Source organism: Papilio machaon, chromosome 8 (assembly GCF_912999745.1).
Source record: "Papilio machaon chromosome 8, ilPapMach1.1, whole genome shotgun sequence".
In the NCBI taxonomy this organism is placed as follows: domain Eukaryota; kingdom Metazoa; phylum Arthropoda; class Insecta; order Lepidoptera; family Papilionidae; genus Papilio; species Papilio machaon.
In genome coordinates, this window is record NC_059993.1 from 7264172 (window position 1) to 7281408 (window position 17237).

A 17237-nucleotide genomic window follows, 5' to 3' on the forward strand; every position below is an offset into this window, starting at 1 on the left:
ATGTATTGTACATACAATGCATTAACTTTCGCAATGCAACCTTAAAAAAGTGAAAATCACCTGACGTGTTCATTTAATAAATCGAAAAAGAATTAAGTTAAAAAAATTATTTTGTAGTGCACAAACCATGCCCTCTTGTAGGAAATCTTCAATGGCGGTGGTGACTCCGCGCTCGTCTCCCGTCCAGAACACATACTCAGCCATGTCTAGAGGCGAGTACTGCACGCCCGGGTACGAATAGTGCTCCATCTGACCAGTGCAATACAATATATTACAGTATTTTATATTATACTTTTCATTTAGATCTATTGTAACAATTTTGTTTGCCAGTAATTATCGTACACTAAAAATACATCCAAAAAAATTGAATCCCGCCATACCAATGTATTTCTCGATTTACATATGTACATTTATCCAACGTTCTTAGGGCGAAGGAAAACATCGTGATGCAATCTGCAAATATCTGAGAAGAAATTCAAACATATGTCTGAAATCAAACAACCCGCACTAGGCCAGCGTGGTTGACTATGGACTAGTCATTTCTAAATTAGGGTAGGCTCCGAGCCCCTCACTGGGGACGTATAGTGAGCTGATAATGAGAATGTTACTATAGTATACTAATAACTTCCACTGTCATGAATTGCGGAGCTCTAAACATAAGGTTGTAAAATGTGCAGTACGCGAACACCTGCTCTAATTTTCTCAGTAACATAAACTGAAATGACACATTTGAGAAGGATTTATTACCAGCTCTTGTATAAAGCTCTGCATTGTGTAGGAGGATCGAATAGCGACGTACTACTTCTTCTTAGGTTCTACCGAAGTTAAGCAATATTTTATTATTTAAAAAACTAACTAAGCGGATAATTTAATTACTAATTTGCCAATTTATTAGCTTGTGACAAACTTTTTATAATTTAATACAAAAAAAAATTTTTTCGCTCCTAACTATATAATATTTTAACATTTCCAGATAATTCGAATTGTTAAGATTTTTTAATCTTTGTAATGTATATTTTGGTGGTAATAACTTATGCCTAAAATTTTGTCTAGTTTAAAACCATACAGCACACAATACAATCAAACAAATCTTTTCTAAGTTACTAAAACCACTACTTTATCCTTATGTAGTGCAACGCATTACGACAAAGTCAAAGTCGTAAAATGGGTTAAGTACATTCTGTTCACTTACGATATGTTCTGTAGAATTATATTTTCTAGGTTAGATGTAGCGTTAGTGCAGAAATAGATAAGAAGCCAGGAAAGTACATGTCACATTATACAAGAAATAAGATCGCAAACATAGTAACCATTAATTTTAACTGTCGAATTTATGATACTAGAACATAATATCATTTCTCTCAACACTTTATAAAAAGATAGACACAACAAAATAAATATACTTTGTCTTCTAACACTTTTAATTAAAATGTCGCTTATTAGAGACATTCTGGTATTTCTGAACTTAACCCGAAAGTACAAGTCTTTTGTTTCGTACATTGTCCGCTTGACCTGGATACCTGATAACCTACTAAGAGGAGCTCAAACTGGAACTAACGAGGGGTCAAATCGATACGTATCGTATAGTGGGGTTACTATTCTGTTATTGTCGGAAATATGATGCCACATGTTATTCTCAATAAATCATGAGCTTTTGTGTCCCCATTTGGACTAAATACCAATCGAAAACTGCTTATTCGAAATCGAAAAATAGTGACTTTTAAAAATCATACTAATATTATAAATGCGATTGTTTAAATGGATGGATGGATGAAAGTTTGCTTAAAGGTATCTTCAGAACGACTCAACGGATTTCGATGAAATTTGGCATAGATGTAGAACATAGTTTGGAAGAACGCATAAGCTACTGATTAAGTTTTTTTTTTATACCGCGCAAACAGAGTCGCGGAAGACAGTTAGTGTACTATAAATATTTGAGCAGAATGTAATATTATGAAAGAACAAGGATAGACCGGGACGCGAAACCCAAAATTTTTATAACTGTTTATCTACTATTCTTACATTCTCACGTCTACACTTTTTCTCTCATTTTCCCTTTTTCTGGATCTCCTTCTCTAACATACCATATAATGGTGGGGTTAGCTTACGTCTACACGTGTATTATACATACATTGTTCTTGTTCTCCTTGGCGATATCAGCGTTGTATGCCCGTCGAACCGCTGAGTGATTCGGTGGATGATTCGCCGCGTTGTTGGCGGACGTGGCGGAACCAGGTTGGACCAGACGAGCCGCGCCGTGGAAAACCTTGGAATATAAGTATAAACGTGCAACACCAGGAAAAGGCCTGTGTAACATCTCACTTATCTTCTTCCTTTTTTCATATTCTCTCTACTTTCATTTCTACTCACATAAATACTAGCAGCGCATCTGACGCACTCCAAATAATTTACGTAGCTTATATAATTATAGTCGCATCCAATAGTTAAAACACCGCCAATCTCTTAAAAAAATCTAGAACTGGGCTTCGAAAGCGCTTGCAATATTAATAAATTCTAGGACCAGTATTATAACAGCGACTACATGTAATATGTTTCAGTTTCGTATAAAGCAATTATCTATCATCAAGGGAGACAGTTTGTAATGTAGGTCGGAACGATTATTACGTAAAGCAATCATACCTAATAACAGCTAAAGGTAATTTCAATGTTATCGAATATCAGATTCAAAGCAATCGACTCATGATTGGGTCACACGTATATTGGTTTGTTGATGACCGCAAATACTACTGTTGTGGGGACGGAATACAGTTTAATTGTTTGTCTATATATATATAATAACATTAAACTTGCATTGAAATGTGTAATTATGATGTTCTCTTTAACATCTATATATATAAAAGAAAGTCGTGTTAGTTACACTATTTATAACTCAAGAACGGCAGAATCGATTTGACTGAAAATTGGAGGGCAGGTAGCTTAGAAACAGGAAACGGACATAGGATAGTTTTTACCCCGTTTTCTATTTTTTTTTTTATTCCGCGCGGACGGAGTCGCGGGTAAAAGCTAGTATATAGATATTAAAATCCTCTACTCATATTTATAAAAAGGCGGGCGAACCCACGATCTCATGTTCGATAATTCATGCCCCTAACTTAAGTTTGTAGGCTATAGTTTGAAATTAACAATTACCTTGGTAGTCTGCTCCTCACTAGCGACAGTAGTAGGTACAGTGGCGTCCATCACACTAACGTGCGTTCCATCCTGTACGACCACCTTGTGCACTCCCGCCGCCGGTATGTCGAGCTGCGCCTGCGCATGTACTTGCGGCTTCTCTCCTGGTACCGTGTCAGCTGACGCGTGCTGTTCGAACTTAGATACCACCTTCCCATCTTCTTTTATAGCATCTATGAATATAATTAATTACTTAGAATGTTATTAAAAATTTACAAAATTGTTAAACCAGATTCAGTGGTTCAAAATTTACTGAAGAAAAACATTACTCCCCTGAGTCAGTCTTGTAAAAAAATTAATACAACCGAAGCCGTTATCCGTATTAACAATCTTTGAATACATAACATTAACACAGATTATAAAGTCAGAAACTTTATCGAAGTTAAAACAGAACAAAGCTGTCTAAAGAACAATTTCACAAAGAAAGCAGAAATATTCTTGCAGTTTTAACCAGAACCAAAGAACGACACTAAAGTTATAATAATAATAATAATATATATAAAATTTTAATTTGTATTCAGAATAATGCTTAAATTAGATTTTCAAAAACAAAACATTACAAATATTCATGTTAACATCTTTAAAAATTACACTCAAATTAGTACACCAGATAATAACATAAAATAATTTTAAAAAGTTAATACAAAATTTTATTCAGTTTTATCGTCACTCTTAATAAAATTGTAATAACATTAATTATTGTTTATTCTTATATTATATACAAAATTATAGTGTTATTTAGTTAGATACGGTTCAAGTTGGGCGAGTTAATTAAGTTTGCATTATCCCCTTGAGGCAATGCGCATTTGTTTTATGTTTTACTTGTTAATAACATACAGGTAGATATTTTATATATGTAAATTTCCAACAAAATATTCTTGATTAATATATTTTTGTTAAAACTCGGCATTTCCCGACGTGTAATGTTTTTTCTGGTACGTATACATTTATGTACCAATATAAACCAATTTTGAAAAATGTAGTGTTAATACATTCATATTCTTTCCCGTAGTGTTAAAAAGGTACAGTAAGCTAGACTCATTGATAAATTTCTAGTAATAATAAAACTTACTGTTTTAAAGATAAAAGTTACCTAGAGCGTGATATTCGACGTGTTCCCTTTGCAGGTCAAGTTCCTTGCTGGAATCTGCTGCAACAAATAACAACTTTTAACAAAAGAATTTCAATTACAGAAGATAAATTTAATTGTAAGTAGAATTTAAATCCATATATGGATATTGTGCTTTCGTAAAAGTTTTTTCAATTTCTTAAGTAATTGTTATTTACTAGTTAAAGTATGTATTTGTCCAGTAAAGGAAAAAAACTTGCGTGTCTTGCAATTTAAATTAATTAGTATAATTTTGTATAAATGATTTAATACAAAACTCACAATTGGATATCAACGAAATTGTAGCCTGCCTATTCTACGATGCGCTTAGCTACAAAATAAACGTTAAGCTACGAAATCTATGTTTAGCTACGAAGTTTACGGTTAGCTACGAAAACAACATTTAACTACGAAGTCTACAAGGCTACGAAATCGAAATTTTAGCATGGATGTCGAAGTTTGAGAAGGCATGAATGGCTGTAGATTACTCTTTTGTCTTAGTTTAGTTATTATTATATCTCCATCTAACGAAAAGGGTTACGTCTCTTTTGTAATCTCTTAAAAGATGTGAACACTGTTTGTCTAATGGGTCATATAATGTTTAAGACAAATAGAACATAAAATAACGTCTATGTTTTTGATTTACGGTATAAAAATAAGATTTACCATCTTAAAAAATATTTTTGAAGTTATTCTATATGTTTACTTATTTTCCAGCGTATAGCCGTTTTATTGCATTCTTCATAGCTTTATCTATTTATACGGCAATCAAGAGAAAAGTGCACCGTTTATTCCCTTAACAGCTTTATTTTACGACCAAACAGTATTATTAAGCACCCTACTTTCACATTACATTGAAATATTTTACAGATTTTAAAAGAAATAAAAAGATATGGTAAGAAAATTAAATAAAATAGTAATGTGAAGGGGTACACCGGTAGAGATAGGCCTAGGAAGGAGATGGATTGCGTGAAAGATGGCATGATAAAGAAGGGGGTGACAATGGAGATGACGGCAGACAGATTGATTTGAACGACGGAAACCTGGTGCACCGACCCTACGTAAGTGGGACAAGGTCAAGGAGATGATAATGGTAAGAAAACTTTAAATAAACATATGAAACCTTCTTACATTCCGTGCATTATGAAACATATAAAAAAATATACTATAATAGTACCCCGATATTGATGCCTATCTAGTGTACTGTTCATTAAGCTAACAAAGAGGTACATACTATGTTGTATCGTTAGGAACAGACTACACTCTTTAGTTAGAGCTTACAATGTTCAAATGTTAACTGAAGTGAAAGCTTTTGAGGTTTGTAGTACTGTCATTCGATGCGGGTGTATCACACAAATGCTATTTGAGCTAGAAACATTTTGTCTGTTATCTTGGACTCCATTTGTCGAATCACATTGTACATACTCATTTTCTTTCAAAAAACGGAGATTACATATCTTCATACATATATTTCAACGGTGGAAATACACGATTAGGTGACGGTAAATTTTTCGTAGCATTTCGTAGAAGGGCTAACGCTTTTTCTTGATTTGTATTAGAGTGATTATTAGGATACCACGAAGTGTGATATGCGTTGGTCGAATACGCTTAGTATTTGTTAGTCAAGATGATGCTACTAAAAATAGATAAAGGGTTTTCATTTCTATGTTAGACATGACAGAAGAAATAGTATCTGCTTTAGCTAGCTAACCTGTTTCAAATTTCCAAAAATGTTCCAATTTCAAATTAAAGGGTAATTTCTAAAAAAAAAAGAAATAATTATTTTCTCTAAAAATCGGACTTGAAATAAAGAAATGCCATCACGTATCTCAGGACAAATAAAAATAGTACGTTTGACCTACTAACACAAAATGAAATGCGACAGCGTGACACAGTAATCCTGTCGGCATCAGAATTGGATCGTAATGCGCACAGGAACGCTTCCTCCTTCACTATCTAGAGTCTAAATTTTATCTCTTTTAACCAATGTATTGTATTACAAATAAAATAGTAAACTAGTTAATTTATAGACAACGGCAACAGTCTTATAAATGTATTTTATAGGCTTTTCTGCTTTTATCTTTTGTATTTTGTAAGTTAGAAGATATTTTATATGATAAAAATAATTATAGAATAGGTGTTGAAGATACTTGTCTTGCTTAGCATTGTCGTGTAATTACATTATTTTCAACAATGTCAACACTAGATTTCTGTTGGCTCTATGATGGCAATCTTTTCATCATGAGGTTAAATTAGTATAAAATATACTATGCTTGTATATAGTTTGTCAATTAAAATGCAAGACTATTTAAGAAGTACAATTTAAAAGTAAGATTTTTAAAAATATATAAAATGTTATGGTACATTGATAAAATAATGAAAGCAACAAAAACGGTCACGGTTGTTTTCCACTGAGGGTTATGTTAAACGAAGGCGAACGGAAAAACACTAGTGCGGCGTCAATGTATATTTACTAAACATCGAAGTAATATTGGCTGGGAGGTTATTAGGGTGAGTGCCGACGCACTTGAATTCTAAGTGGAATTGTTAGACCAAAACAAAAACAAGAAGAAAGAATTGCTTTAAGCAAAGGAAACTTGATAAGTAATTTTGATTAAAATTACATCGTTAATGCTTTAATTTTTTTAATTATAATTAATTAAGTAACTTGTTACCATACTTGTTCGTGAATGCTCTTGAGCTGTAATGATCATCACATCACTATCATCATCCTCCTCGTAAAGATAATAAACAAATGTAAAACGGTAAAAACTGTTTTGCTGATACATTTGTTATGAAGTGGGAAAAAGACAAAAAAGATCAAGTATATTAAAAAAAAAAATCATAGGACAGACAAAATAAAACCGTTTAAATATACTGTAGAGAACTGATAAATGTCCCTTTTTTTTCAACATATAGATAAGCATTCTGACGTACAGAGTATCGAAGGTATGAGAAATTACACGTCAAAAGATTGATCGATCTACCACCGGGAATAGAATATATTGTTGCGCACATTTTTCTAATATATTTTAAAACTATCTTACTAATATTATTAATGTGAATGTTTGAATGGATGGATGGATGTTTGTTTGTAGGTATATCAAGGACAACTGCATGGATCTCGGTGAAATTTGGCATAGCTTGGAAGAACACATAGACCACAAATTTTTTCTTAATTCCACGCGGATAAAGTAACGGGCGACATCTATTTTTATAAATAAAACGAACAATTTGTACTTTTATATTTAAGTAGGTTTTTATTCTTCGATGAATGGAAGAAATTAAAGTGGCCTATCAATACCAAATACAAAACATTATGTTATTTTACATTATAAATATCTTTCTCGTGTCTGCAACGAAAATATACATGTAGTTATTTTGTACTTAAATGTACTATAGTAAAATGTTTATTCGACTTCCATATTATTATGTACGATAGATAAAAATATCGTAGGCCGATACAATTAGGTCAATGGAATCGATTACATTATGAATATTATACTCATACACCGGATATATTAGTTCACCCAGATATTTCATTTCAAGTGCTTTGCAGGTTCAATAAATGTGTATTAATTTTTATGGACCATTATGTATTCTGTATAAGGATGTTTTTTATGTAGAAAGATTTATTTCAATAAGAAAAATTTAAAAAATTCAGTAAAGTAATAATATTATTTTCTAAATAGTGATGAAAAAACTTGATCTTAATGCATTAAAAACTTTATCAAAAACGTGACAAAAACTTAGCTTTAAACAAGTTATAATATAACATTAATAAAAATAACTTAAAACTTAATAAGTTTTTCGTCTCATTTCAGAAGCTGTAAATATTTCAGTCGCGCAATTTTCGCGCTTTTCTTATTTCAGTCACATACTGTCATTAAATGTCCCTACAGTTGTTTAATTCAAGTTATGAGATACGAGGATCGAGTATTACTTTAACATGTCATATGTTAAAGTATGTAGTTTAACATCAAAAAAGATTTTAACTTACTCATAAAAATCAAATTCACTCTTCACGTCTATTTAATATTCCGACATAAAACGTACAAATTTTAAGGCAGATATGTATTTCTACGAATAAAATGTACAATTGTTATATTGTACATCGATGTAGCATCTTTGAATGAGACAAAATAACCGCATGTAGCAGTTAATAGTTAATTTCATCCTACAGTAACAATACATAGTAATAATGATAGCGGAAATTAATTTCTAATAAATATATAATACAGTGGTAGACGCCAGCAACAACATCCGTTACATGAATTGATCGGCTCGCCCGGTGTAATACCACGATCACACAGAAGACAGACGTAAAGTGGAAGTAATTCCGCGTTTCGTCTGATGAGTGTGGTGCCGGAGGCCTAATTTCAGTCCTCTTTCCCTTCCCATCCTTTTCTTATAAGGAAAGGATGGGAAGGGGGAGGTGGATTTGATGGAGGAAGAGTGCATAGGAAGGTTAAATATTCTCTTTTTGTACGTCTCCTCCTTCGTCGATTGAGGGTAGGCAACGCATCCGCAATTGCGAATGTCTATGGGCAGCAGACGCTTCGTCATTTCGGCGAATTCATGTGGACGCTTGCTCGTTTGCCACATTGTAATATAAAAAAAAATATTGGTAGCTGGAAAATTCGTTCGTTAATATAGACAGGGTGTTTGTAAAACAGCTTACAGATTGCTATTTCAGTTGACAGAGGTAGCGGTTCGCCGCCGTACCCAATTATTTCGAGCAACTACGTGCTGCACGTGACGTCGGCGTATTGTTCGGAATACAAACATTTTTGAAGTTATTACATAGGTTTCCACTACCAAAAGTCTCGTAGAAAAACGTATAACAATATATTTTTGGATAGCTGTTTTAGGGAAAATTTAAATAACACTGTAATTTCCACACTTATAATCTTTTATGGGAATAGGATCTACTGTTAAGAAACAAAAGTACTATCGGATATGTGACTGACTAACTATAATTTCTATCTGTCCATATCCTTTTTACCAAACAGATGTTCTACAATGAACCTTACAATGAACCGCCGTTAGCTTATATATGCTTCCAACGGAAGAGTTGGAGCATACCCTAATTATGGTTGGATCTTTTGTCAACAATGCTTCTCTAGTATTAGTCTAGTCTAGGATTGGTTCACACTGCTTTGAATTTCTTCTCACATATGTGCAGTTTGTATCGCGATGTTTTTATATACCGTAATAATAATAATTGCCACCGTAATTTGTAAGTTCCGTACTGGTATATCGTTTAATTATTCTAGCAGTTACGCGACGGAAGCTAGAGTAAAATGGATTATTTTTTAATCTCGTTTCAAACATGACACGCGGCTCGGCCCCGCCTGTTGCGTCACTAACAATGTTACCCTTGTTTGACCTTTCACCAACGAGTTATATTTTTTTTGCATATTATGAGTAACGATTTAAAACACGTAAAACCTTTGATGTATCTCCAGGCACTTTATTTATTCTACGTTTTTATAAGGCCAACGATATATTTTTCACAATGTGATAGAAAGTACGAAATGACGAAAAATTACGAATTATGACCATGATTGTGAGACTGATGTGGATTTTAATTTAATATGTACGTCTTGAATATTTCTGTCGCTTCTCGTATTTACTAGAGCATACTTTTTATTCGCACAACTTTTGTTTCAGCGTTGTTCCCAAAATTCTATAACGAAATTGTTTTTTCATCTTAAAATCTCAATCTATTTAGTACTCACCCAATTTCAACTTTTCCAACTGTTCGACAGGAACATCCTGAAATGAAATATATAACGATAAATTTTCCTTATAAAATTTTAAAGACTACATAAAACTGTAGACACATAATAAGATTAAAAAACAATGTAACCCATACCAGCAAACAATCTTTTTATCTCAAACTCTATTCCATTTATGTTCTAGCACGTATATAATGTATAATAAAGAAATAAAAAAGTATCGTACTCTCAGGGGTGCTTGTTAAAGTTAAAATATTATCAACAGCAGCAAGCTTTTTAAATATTTGCGCGGAGTGGTCATTCAACATAAAAAATATTTTATAATTTTTATGCACATACTCATACGTCTTGTACGTATGTCTCTTTAATTATTTTAATAAATAAAAAATATCATAGTTAAACAATGATATCTGAACCCGTGAGAGTGGCGCTGCTTTCGTGGTTGGTTCTGTCAGAATATATATAAAACCTACTTAGACATAGAAAATAATAGAAAAGAAAAAAATACATGACAGCTACATAACATTATGGCCTTATGGCTACCGGTTCATATTGCCTTGTCGGTGGTCTATATTTTTGGGGTAAATTCGTGATGATCGGTGTAAGCATTAGCAATCTGAATGATATTTTTATCTAATGAACTGCCACTAAACATGTCAGAAATAGTAATTAAATATTATGATCTACTTGACAGGTATATAAGTTGCTCGTAATTAGTTACACTGAACATTGATCTTGAATATCCACAAGACTTAATATTTAAGATAGTGTATATTTTTTATTAAAACAAAAAACTCTCAAAAACACACCAAAGCACTGCATTGTTATTCACAAAGCGTAGTTCTTGAATTATACGTAGAATAAACAAGTGCAATATCTAAAAATATTTACATATACCCTCAGAATACTGAGTAACTCTCTGCATTAAATTCAAGAATCTAAAAATATTTCACGATGTCGACCAATGTCAAAGTAATAGAATCATATTTGCATACTTAATGCTTGCAAGTTCACGATCGGAATATTTAGAATGATTTAGAGAAGGAATTTGCTTTTAATATCGTACTACGCAAATATTCAAATCGTCCACACAAGTCCCTTTTTATTTGATATCCTTTGTCGCATTTGAACCGTACAAATGAAATTTACAGAGAAGAAATAAATTCAAAATTGTCAATCAACCAAAGGTATAATATATTTGTTTGTAGTCGTTTTCTCTTGATTTCATATTACCGTTTCAAAGGCAATTGTAGTCATGTTAATGAAGTTTCATAATAACATTATGACTTATGCTTCCCATCCGTTCTCTCAATATATCTGGACAACTCACCGATTTGCCGCTCTCGTCTGCCTCTGTAACAAACATAAGGCACAATTCAATTTATTTTATTCAATATTTCGTACTACTTCGTAAGTTTATTTTGCAGCATTATTTGTTGTACACATTTAACCTAACCATCACTGATTTACGTAAACATATATCGATTGATAATAAAACTAAGCAATCAAGACATTAACAAATAATAGAGTAATAAGACTGATAGACTTAATTCAACAAATTGATTCAGAAAAGAATGAACAAAAGTTTTTATGTCAGTACGAAATAGTAGTACAAAATTTCTATTCAACGTTTTATGTTCACATTTTATCTGACATACGAGGGGACAATGTGTACAAAAGGGATGGAATAGAATGTTTACACGAATCAATGATCAATTAGGTCACAGATGGAGAACAAACACGCTACCTATAATTTGATGTAAATGTTGATCTTATTTTACGTATGCCTAAAATAACAAATGTGATACGATGTTTATTTATACGATAGAAATCATTCAGACTATAAAAACAAATCGTAAGACATCAGAAAAACATTAAACTTATATTGAATTACCATAACGAAGATGAAATACATTACCTGCTTCCTAATGTAAATAAAAATAATAATAAATTGCATAAAAGTTCTAATTTTAGTCCTCTTTTCCTTACACCCTTTACTTATTAGGAAGTAGATTTGGCGGAAGAGGGGACGCGTTGATTAGAGGTAGGCAACGCATCTGCATTTGTGGATGTCTATAGGCAACGGCCGCCTCGCTATTTCGGCGAATCTAGGTGGCCGTTTGTTGTATAAATTATGTGTAACCTATAAAACAACAATGATAGAAGCAGCGATCGCAAAATATAGGATTCAGAAGTTAGTTATTTTATTTATGTATTTCATTATCATATTTGTACCCTCACAGAACCTTACTTAGCTGAGGTGATAACATTGTTATAAATTGTTACAATTGTTCAGAACAAATAGGACACATGGCGACCGCCAACGTGTTGTGGCATAAACTAAGATGGCGCCACTAATGTGTTATTCTATAAAATGTTATTGACTTCTTTGTTTTTAGAAATAACTCTTAATAAATTAATATTCTAAAATATTTCAACAGTAATTAGCGCTTTTTGCTTTTGGCATATAATACTGGAAACATGTCTAAAATATATAAATATTCACACATATAACAGCAAAAACAAATAAATTACCAAGAGTTTCTGAGACAAAATCTCCGTTTAAAATTTATCTTATACTAGCTGTCGCATGCGACTCTGTCCGCGCGGCATTAAAAAAACGTAATGGGTAGCCTATGTGTTCTTCCAGACTATGTCCTACATCTGTGCCAAATTTCATAAAGATCCGTTGAGTCGTTCCGGAGATACCTTCAAACAAACATCCATCCATCTAAATAGTCCCATTTATAATATTAGTAAGAAGTAAGATGTTTTATACATAGATTTAGGTCCTAGAAACTAACTATAGCAATACTAATATAAAATATGCTTTATAAACCGCTATGTCGCAATAAAACCACTGACCGAGATAAAATAGTGTCGTTACAAACTTTGTGAAAGTGTTGCGGCTAAACGATAATATTTTACAAGCTATTTGTTACGTTATGTTAACAGTATTAAAACACGCATTAACATTTATGGTCGTAGTTAATTTTTAGAAACTCTTATCACATCATATCCTAGTTTAACAGGTCTATAATATTGTCTACATTTGGTACTGATTTATCTATCTATTCTACAGCTATTATACTGGACATAATATATTCGCATTCATCATCTTTAATTGTCATCAAAATATACCTATACCATAACATAGATAAATGGGACAAATATGTAATGTAAATACATACTAGAAAGTCCTTCGGACATCCGATGCGATAATACATAGATTGTCCCAATTATGTTATCAGTGGCCGCGAGTTTGAACAATTACGAATGAAATAGTTTTTTTAAAAATACAAAACCACCAAAAAATTCGTAAACATTTCGTGTTTAATTTTCGAAAGAAAGAAAGAATTGTAGTAAAGGTTGAGTTATTAAGGTTCGTTTGCTAACCAACCAGCGAAATCGCACCTTTAGTGTAAAGTTATTTTTTTTTTACCTGAAGATGTTTCTCAAATATCCTTGTTGATTATTTCGCTCAGTCTTTAATTAAAGTAAAATTCCGTGTTTCTATGTAATAAATACTTTGTTTCTTAGCAAAACATTTCTAAACCTCAATTTAATATCGAAAATTCCAGAGCGTACCTCTGATTCTTTTGAAGATAAGAAAGGAATTAAAAGAGTTCAGTTTTATATTGAAATGTTTTTTGTGTGTGGGTACAAATATAAGTTGACTGTTAAGAGTTGATTTTTGTACTTTTGCTATATGAAATGTTTGATTTTTAGTCTTGAATATGAAAATTATTTTAACATTGTTCACTATACTTATTATATTCTATTTATTATTATTGTTATAACTTTTATAATCTGTATCAGTAGTGTCTCAACTTTGAAGCTTAAATGACACAAAAACCTAGAGCTTATATGAGCATTATTTGTTATTATTCTATTATAATGTATTATTTTAGGGTAAACTTAGACGTAGTTTACCTTGAGAAAAAAAAATCTATTAAAGCTCAATAAAAAGCTTTACTAACAATTTAAAACAAGAAGACATAAAAGCACTAGATCGGAGCTTCCCTGCTAAAGTTTACACAGTGTTCGTCTAACTTGCCTATTTTATATTAGACACAAGTGTTAACCAAAATTTACAACCCAAGTTAATTTTGATTTGAAACTTTATTTTATATTATCAGGTGGCGAATGGCCACCTGCATTCGCCGAAATAGCGAAGCGAGTGCTACCCATAGATATCCGCGATTGCACCGTTGCCTGTATTCATCGACATAGGAGGTGATGCATTGAAAAAGAATATTTCTCCTTCGCATTCTTCCCTTCCTCTGCCCAATCCACTTCCCTTCCCATCCTTCAATTAGACCTCCGTCTCGCACACTCATCAGGCAAAACGCAGAATTACTTCTGCATCATGCCTATCTTCTGTTTGGTCATGGTATATCACCGGTCTAACCAGCCATTAAAAAATACAACATCTGGCATCTACTACAGTAAAAAAAAAAACTTGAGAGGTGTCAAGGGACACCCGGATGGAACGAAGTTCCTTTCGATTAGTGAAGGAACCAATGTTTTTTCTATGAATAAAAAACTTAAGTCTTCATAAGAAGTACATTTTATTTCTATGAATTTTCGTTTTATATTATCACGTCGTTGCCATGGTGAAGTAGCGCTCATTCGTCGTTAACATACTTACTATAGCAAAAAGTGTCGTGACCACTTTTCGTAAGAATTTTTTGCGTCTAGCCCCCCTTTCACAACGCGCGATAAGGAACTTCGTTCCAACATGAAAGTAAAAAATGAACCCGGCATTTTTTTACTCTCATGACATCATCTATTTGTTGTTTCGTTTGCGAAGGCTTATAATAACTGGATAGGTCTGCCGCAGTCTATTTTTAGAACTCCATTGTGTAATAATTTCCTATCCTCGACCGCCTACGCGCTCGTTACAGAAATAAAAGAAGAGCTGCTAAAATAATTCCGCCTAAGAAAATGACAAATTCAACATGACACACTGTGTCGTTAGCGAAATTGGTGTTTGTTTAAATATATGAATAACTAGTTATGGCCCGCGACTTTGTCTCTCTTTGTGTTATTCTAGACTATGTTCTACATCTGTGCCAAATTTCATCTAGATCCGTTGAGCCGTACCGGAGATACCTTTGAACCAACATCCATCTATCCAAACATTCTCATTTATAATATTGGTAAGATTATCTTGTTTTTGTGTCGTTAAAAGGAGGAATATAATTATTTGCTAAATAAATTAAATTTTATCAAATATTATTTATAGGTATATGTATTAAAATAAATTCATTAAAAATAAATATACGAATCAAAGTTTCTATTTTGGTTTTAATTAAAATAAGTACTGTTAAGTTACTCCATAATTGAAAACAAAATGAGACTCGTCTCCAAGCTTTTGTATAATTACAGAGAGATTATAAACTACGAGTAAAGCAATACTGTTGTTGAAGGAAATTCTTTTGAATTATTTGAGGATTCTTTTGTAAGGGACTTAAGGAAGAAAGTTTACTTGAAATTAATATTCCCAATATTTTCTATTTTAAATAAATTATACACATTCGGTAAAAGCTCGATCTACCTTTTTTAAGTTCTGTTCAATTTTCCTCCTTGTTAAGTAAAATAAAAGAAACAAGGGTCTTCCTCGATTGTTCTTAGAAATGCTAGTCTAACAGAACCACTCCTGAGAGATCTTCATTTCACTAATTAAATCGATAAAAGAGACCCTTTTTGGGAATAAATATAATTATATATACCGCATCCTGTAAAACGAACTTTTTCATTTCATGATCTCCGTTTTTCTTTAACTCCTCCTAAATTAATAATATTAACCGTAATAATATTCTGCTAGACATAAAAATAAGATAGTACCTCTTAACCAATTCTTGGTTTGATTCCAACACAAAGAAATATTTGTAATTTGGAATAAAGGATATTTCAAAAGCCAAATATTTATTCGTTTACTTAAGATAATGTTTTTCTTACCGATGAAATAACATTGACTTTTCTTCTTGAATTATCCATAAATATACTGATACTTATGGCTTTAACAATAGCGTGTTAATATTCTGTTATGAAGAAAGACAGCCACTTTCGACGCATGTTAACATATTAAACAATGGAAAAAGAAATCTTTTTGTTCCTCAGCTATGCCCTTCGAGGAATAAGTATGTATATTATAGAGAAGACTTTGTTATTTTAATAACATTGTACATGCTTTTATACTTAGATACTGTTTGAGATACATAACGTTATTTTATTTAACTTATTATTACTAGGTGGGACATTTTAATAGGTCACATTTAACCACATTTGTTTCATCAAAATCCAATGACGTAACCTTGTAACGTCGGCCATAAAAATATCTTATTACATATTTATTGTAAAAATTTAAATCGAACGTTGTTACAATGTTGCATCAGTGAACTCTTTTTCTTTTTAAATACTAAGGATGTTAAAAAAAGAACGAAAAACACTAACATTTCCTAACCACTGAATTCGGTACACATACAATTTTAAGTCCTGATTCAATCTATTCACTTTGATTAATGTTTCAGCAGCTCACTATGAAGCTAAAATTGACAGATGTCAAATTTGACCTATCTAATTGGCGCATGTAAAGTGTATGTAAGTTCTAATGAGAGAAGGTGAAAAAAAATTATATCGCCTGATATTAAGTGATAACTAGTGAGTCTAGACTTTATTATCATAACCAAATGAAGTGAAGTCATGGTATTTTATTAATAAAAACATCACTTTATGAATAAAATTTTACTTCTTAATAATCACTGAATTTCTGTTATCGCCAATATCCGTCACTGTCGTTTGAAACTTGCCAACATCGGAGACGGAACCTTACGCGCGTCTCAAAAGCCCTCGATTCTTTCACATAAGGACACAAGTGGGTAATATGAAAGAAACAGTACACCTTCACTTCGACTTGTTTGATCTAAGTGACGGAAGGTAAAAGGTAGCGTGTACTTAATTAAGATATAAATTTGATCGAATAAGTATTTTTATAATGTTTTTATAGTTTTTAAATATGAATTGAAAATAAGTCATCGATAACATCCTACGTTATTTGAATCAGCTTTATTCTGCTTTAGATAACTTAAAATCCTGAGTTTAATAAAATTACAACCGGAAGATGCACCCTGTATACCTCGGTAAAAGCGAGCTAAGTTACTGTAAATAAATCTGAACTTTCCTACTTTTGC

At 32.2% G+C, this 17237-nt stretch overlaps 1 protein-coding gene across 4 annotated transcripts in view; it reads right to left on the reverse strand.

Moving 5' to 3' along the window:
• LOC106720103 overlaps positions 1 to 17237 on the reverse strand; it is a 47697-nt gene that overhangs the window by 4726 nt on the left and 25734 nt on the right. For 3 of the 4 annotated variants that reach the window (XM_045678911.1, XM_045678914.1, XM_045678913.1), the window contains exons 3-8: positions 11372 to 11394; positions 10042 to 10078; positions 4286 to 4342; positions 3151 to 3365; positions 2132 to 2266; positions 127 to 249 (exon numbers count right to left, since the gene is read on the reverse strand). In XM_045678911.1, the coding sequence (XP_045534867.1) occupies positions 127 to 249; positions 2132 to 2266; positions 3151 to 3365; positions 4286 to 4342; positions 10042 to 10078; positions 11372 to 11394 (590 nt within the window). The remainder of the gene's footprint in view (positions 1 to 126; positions 250 to 2131; positions 2267 to 3150; positions 3366 to 4285; positions 4343 to 10041; positions 10079 to 11371; positions 11395 to 17237) is intronic. The other variant, XM_045678912.1, reaches the window with a different exon arrangement.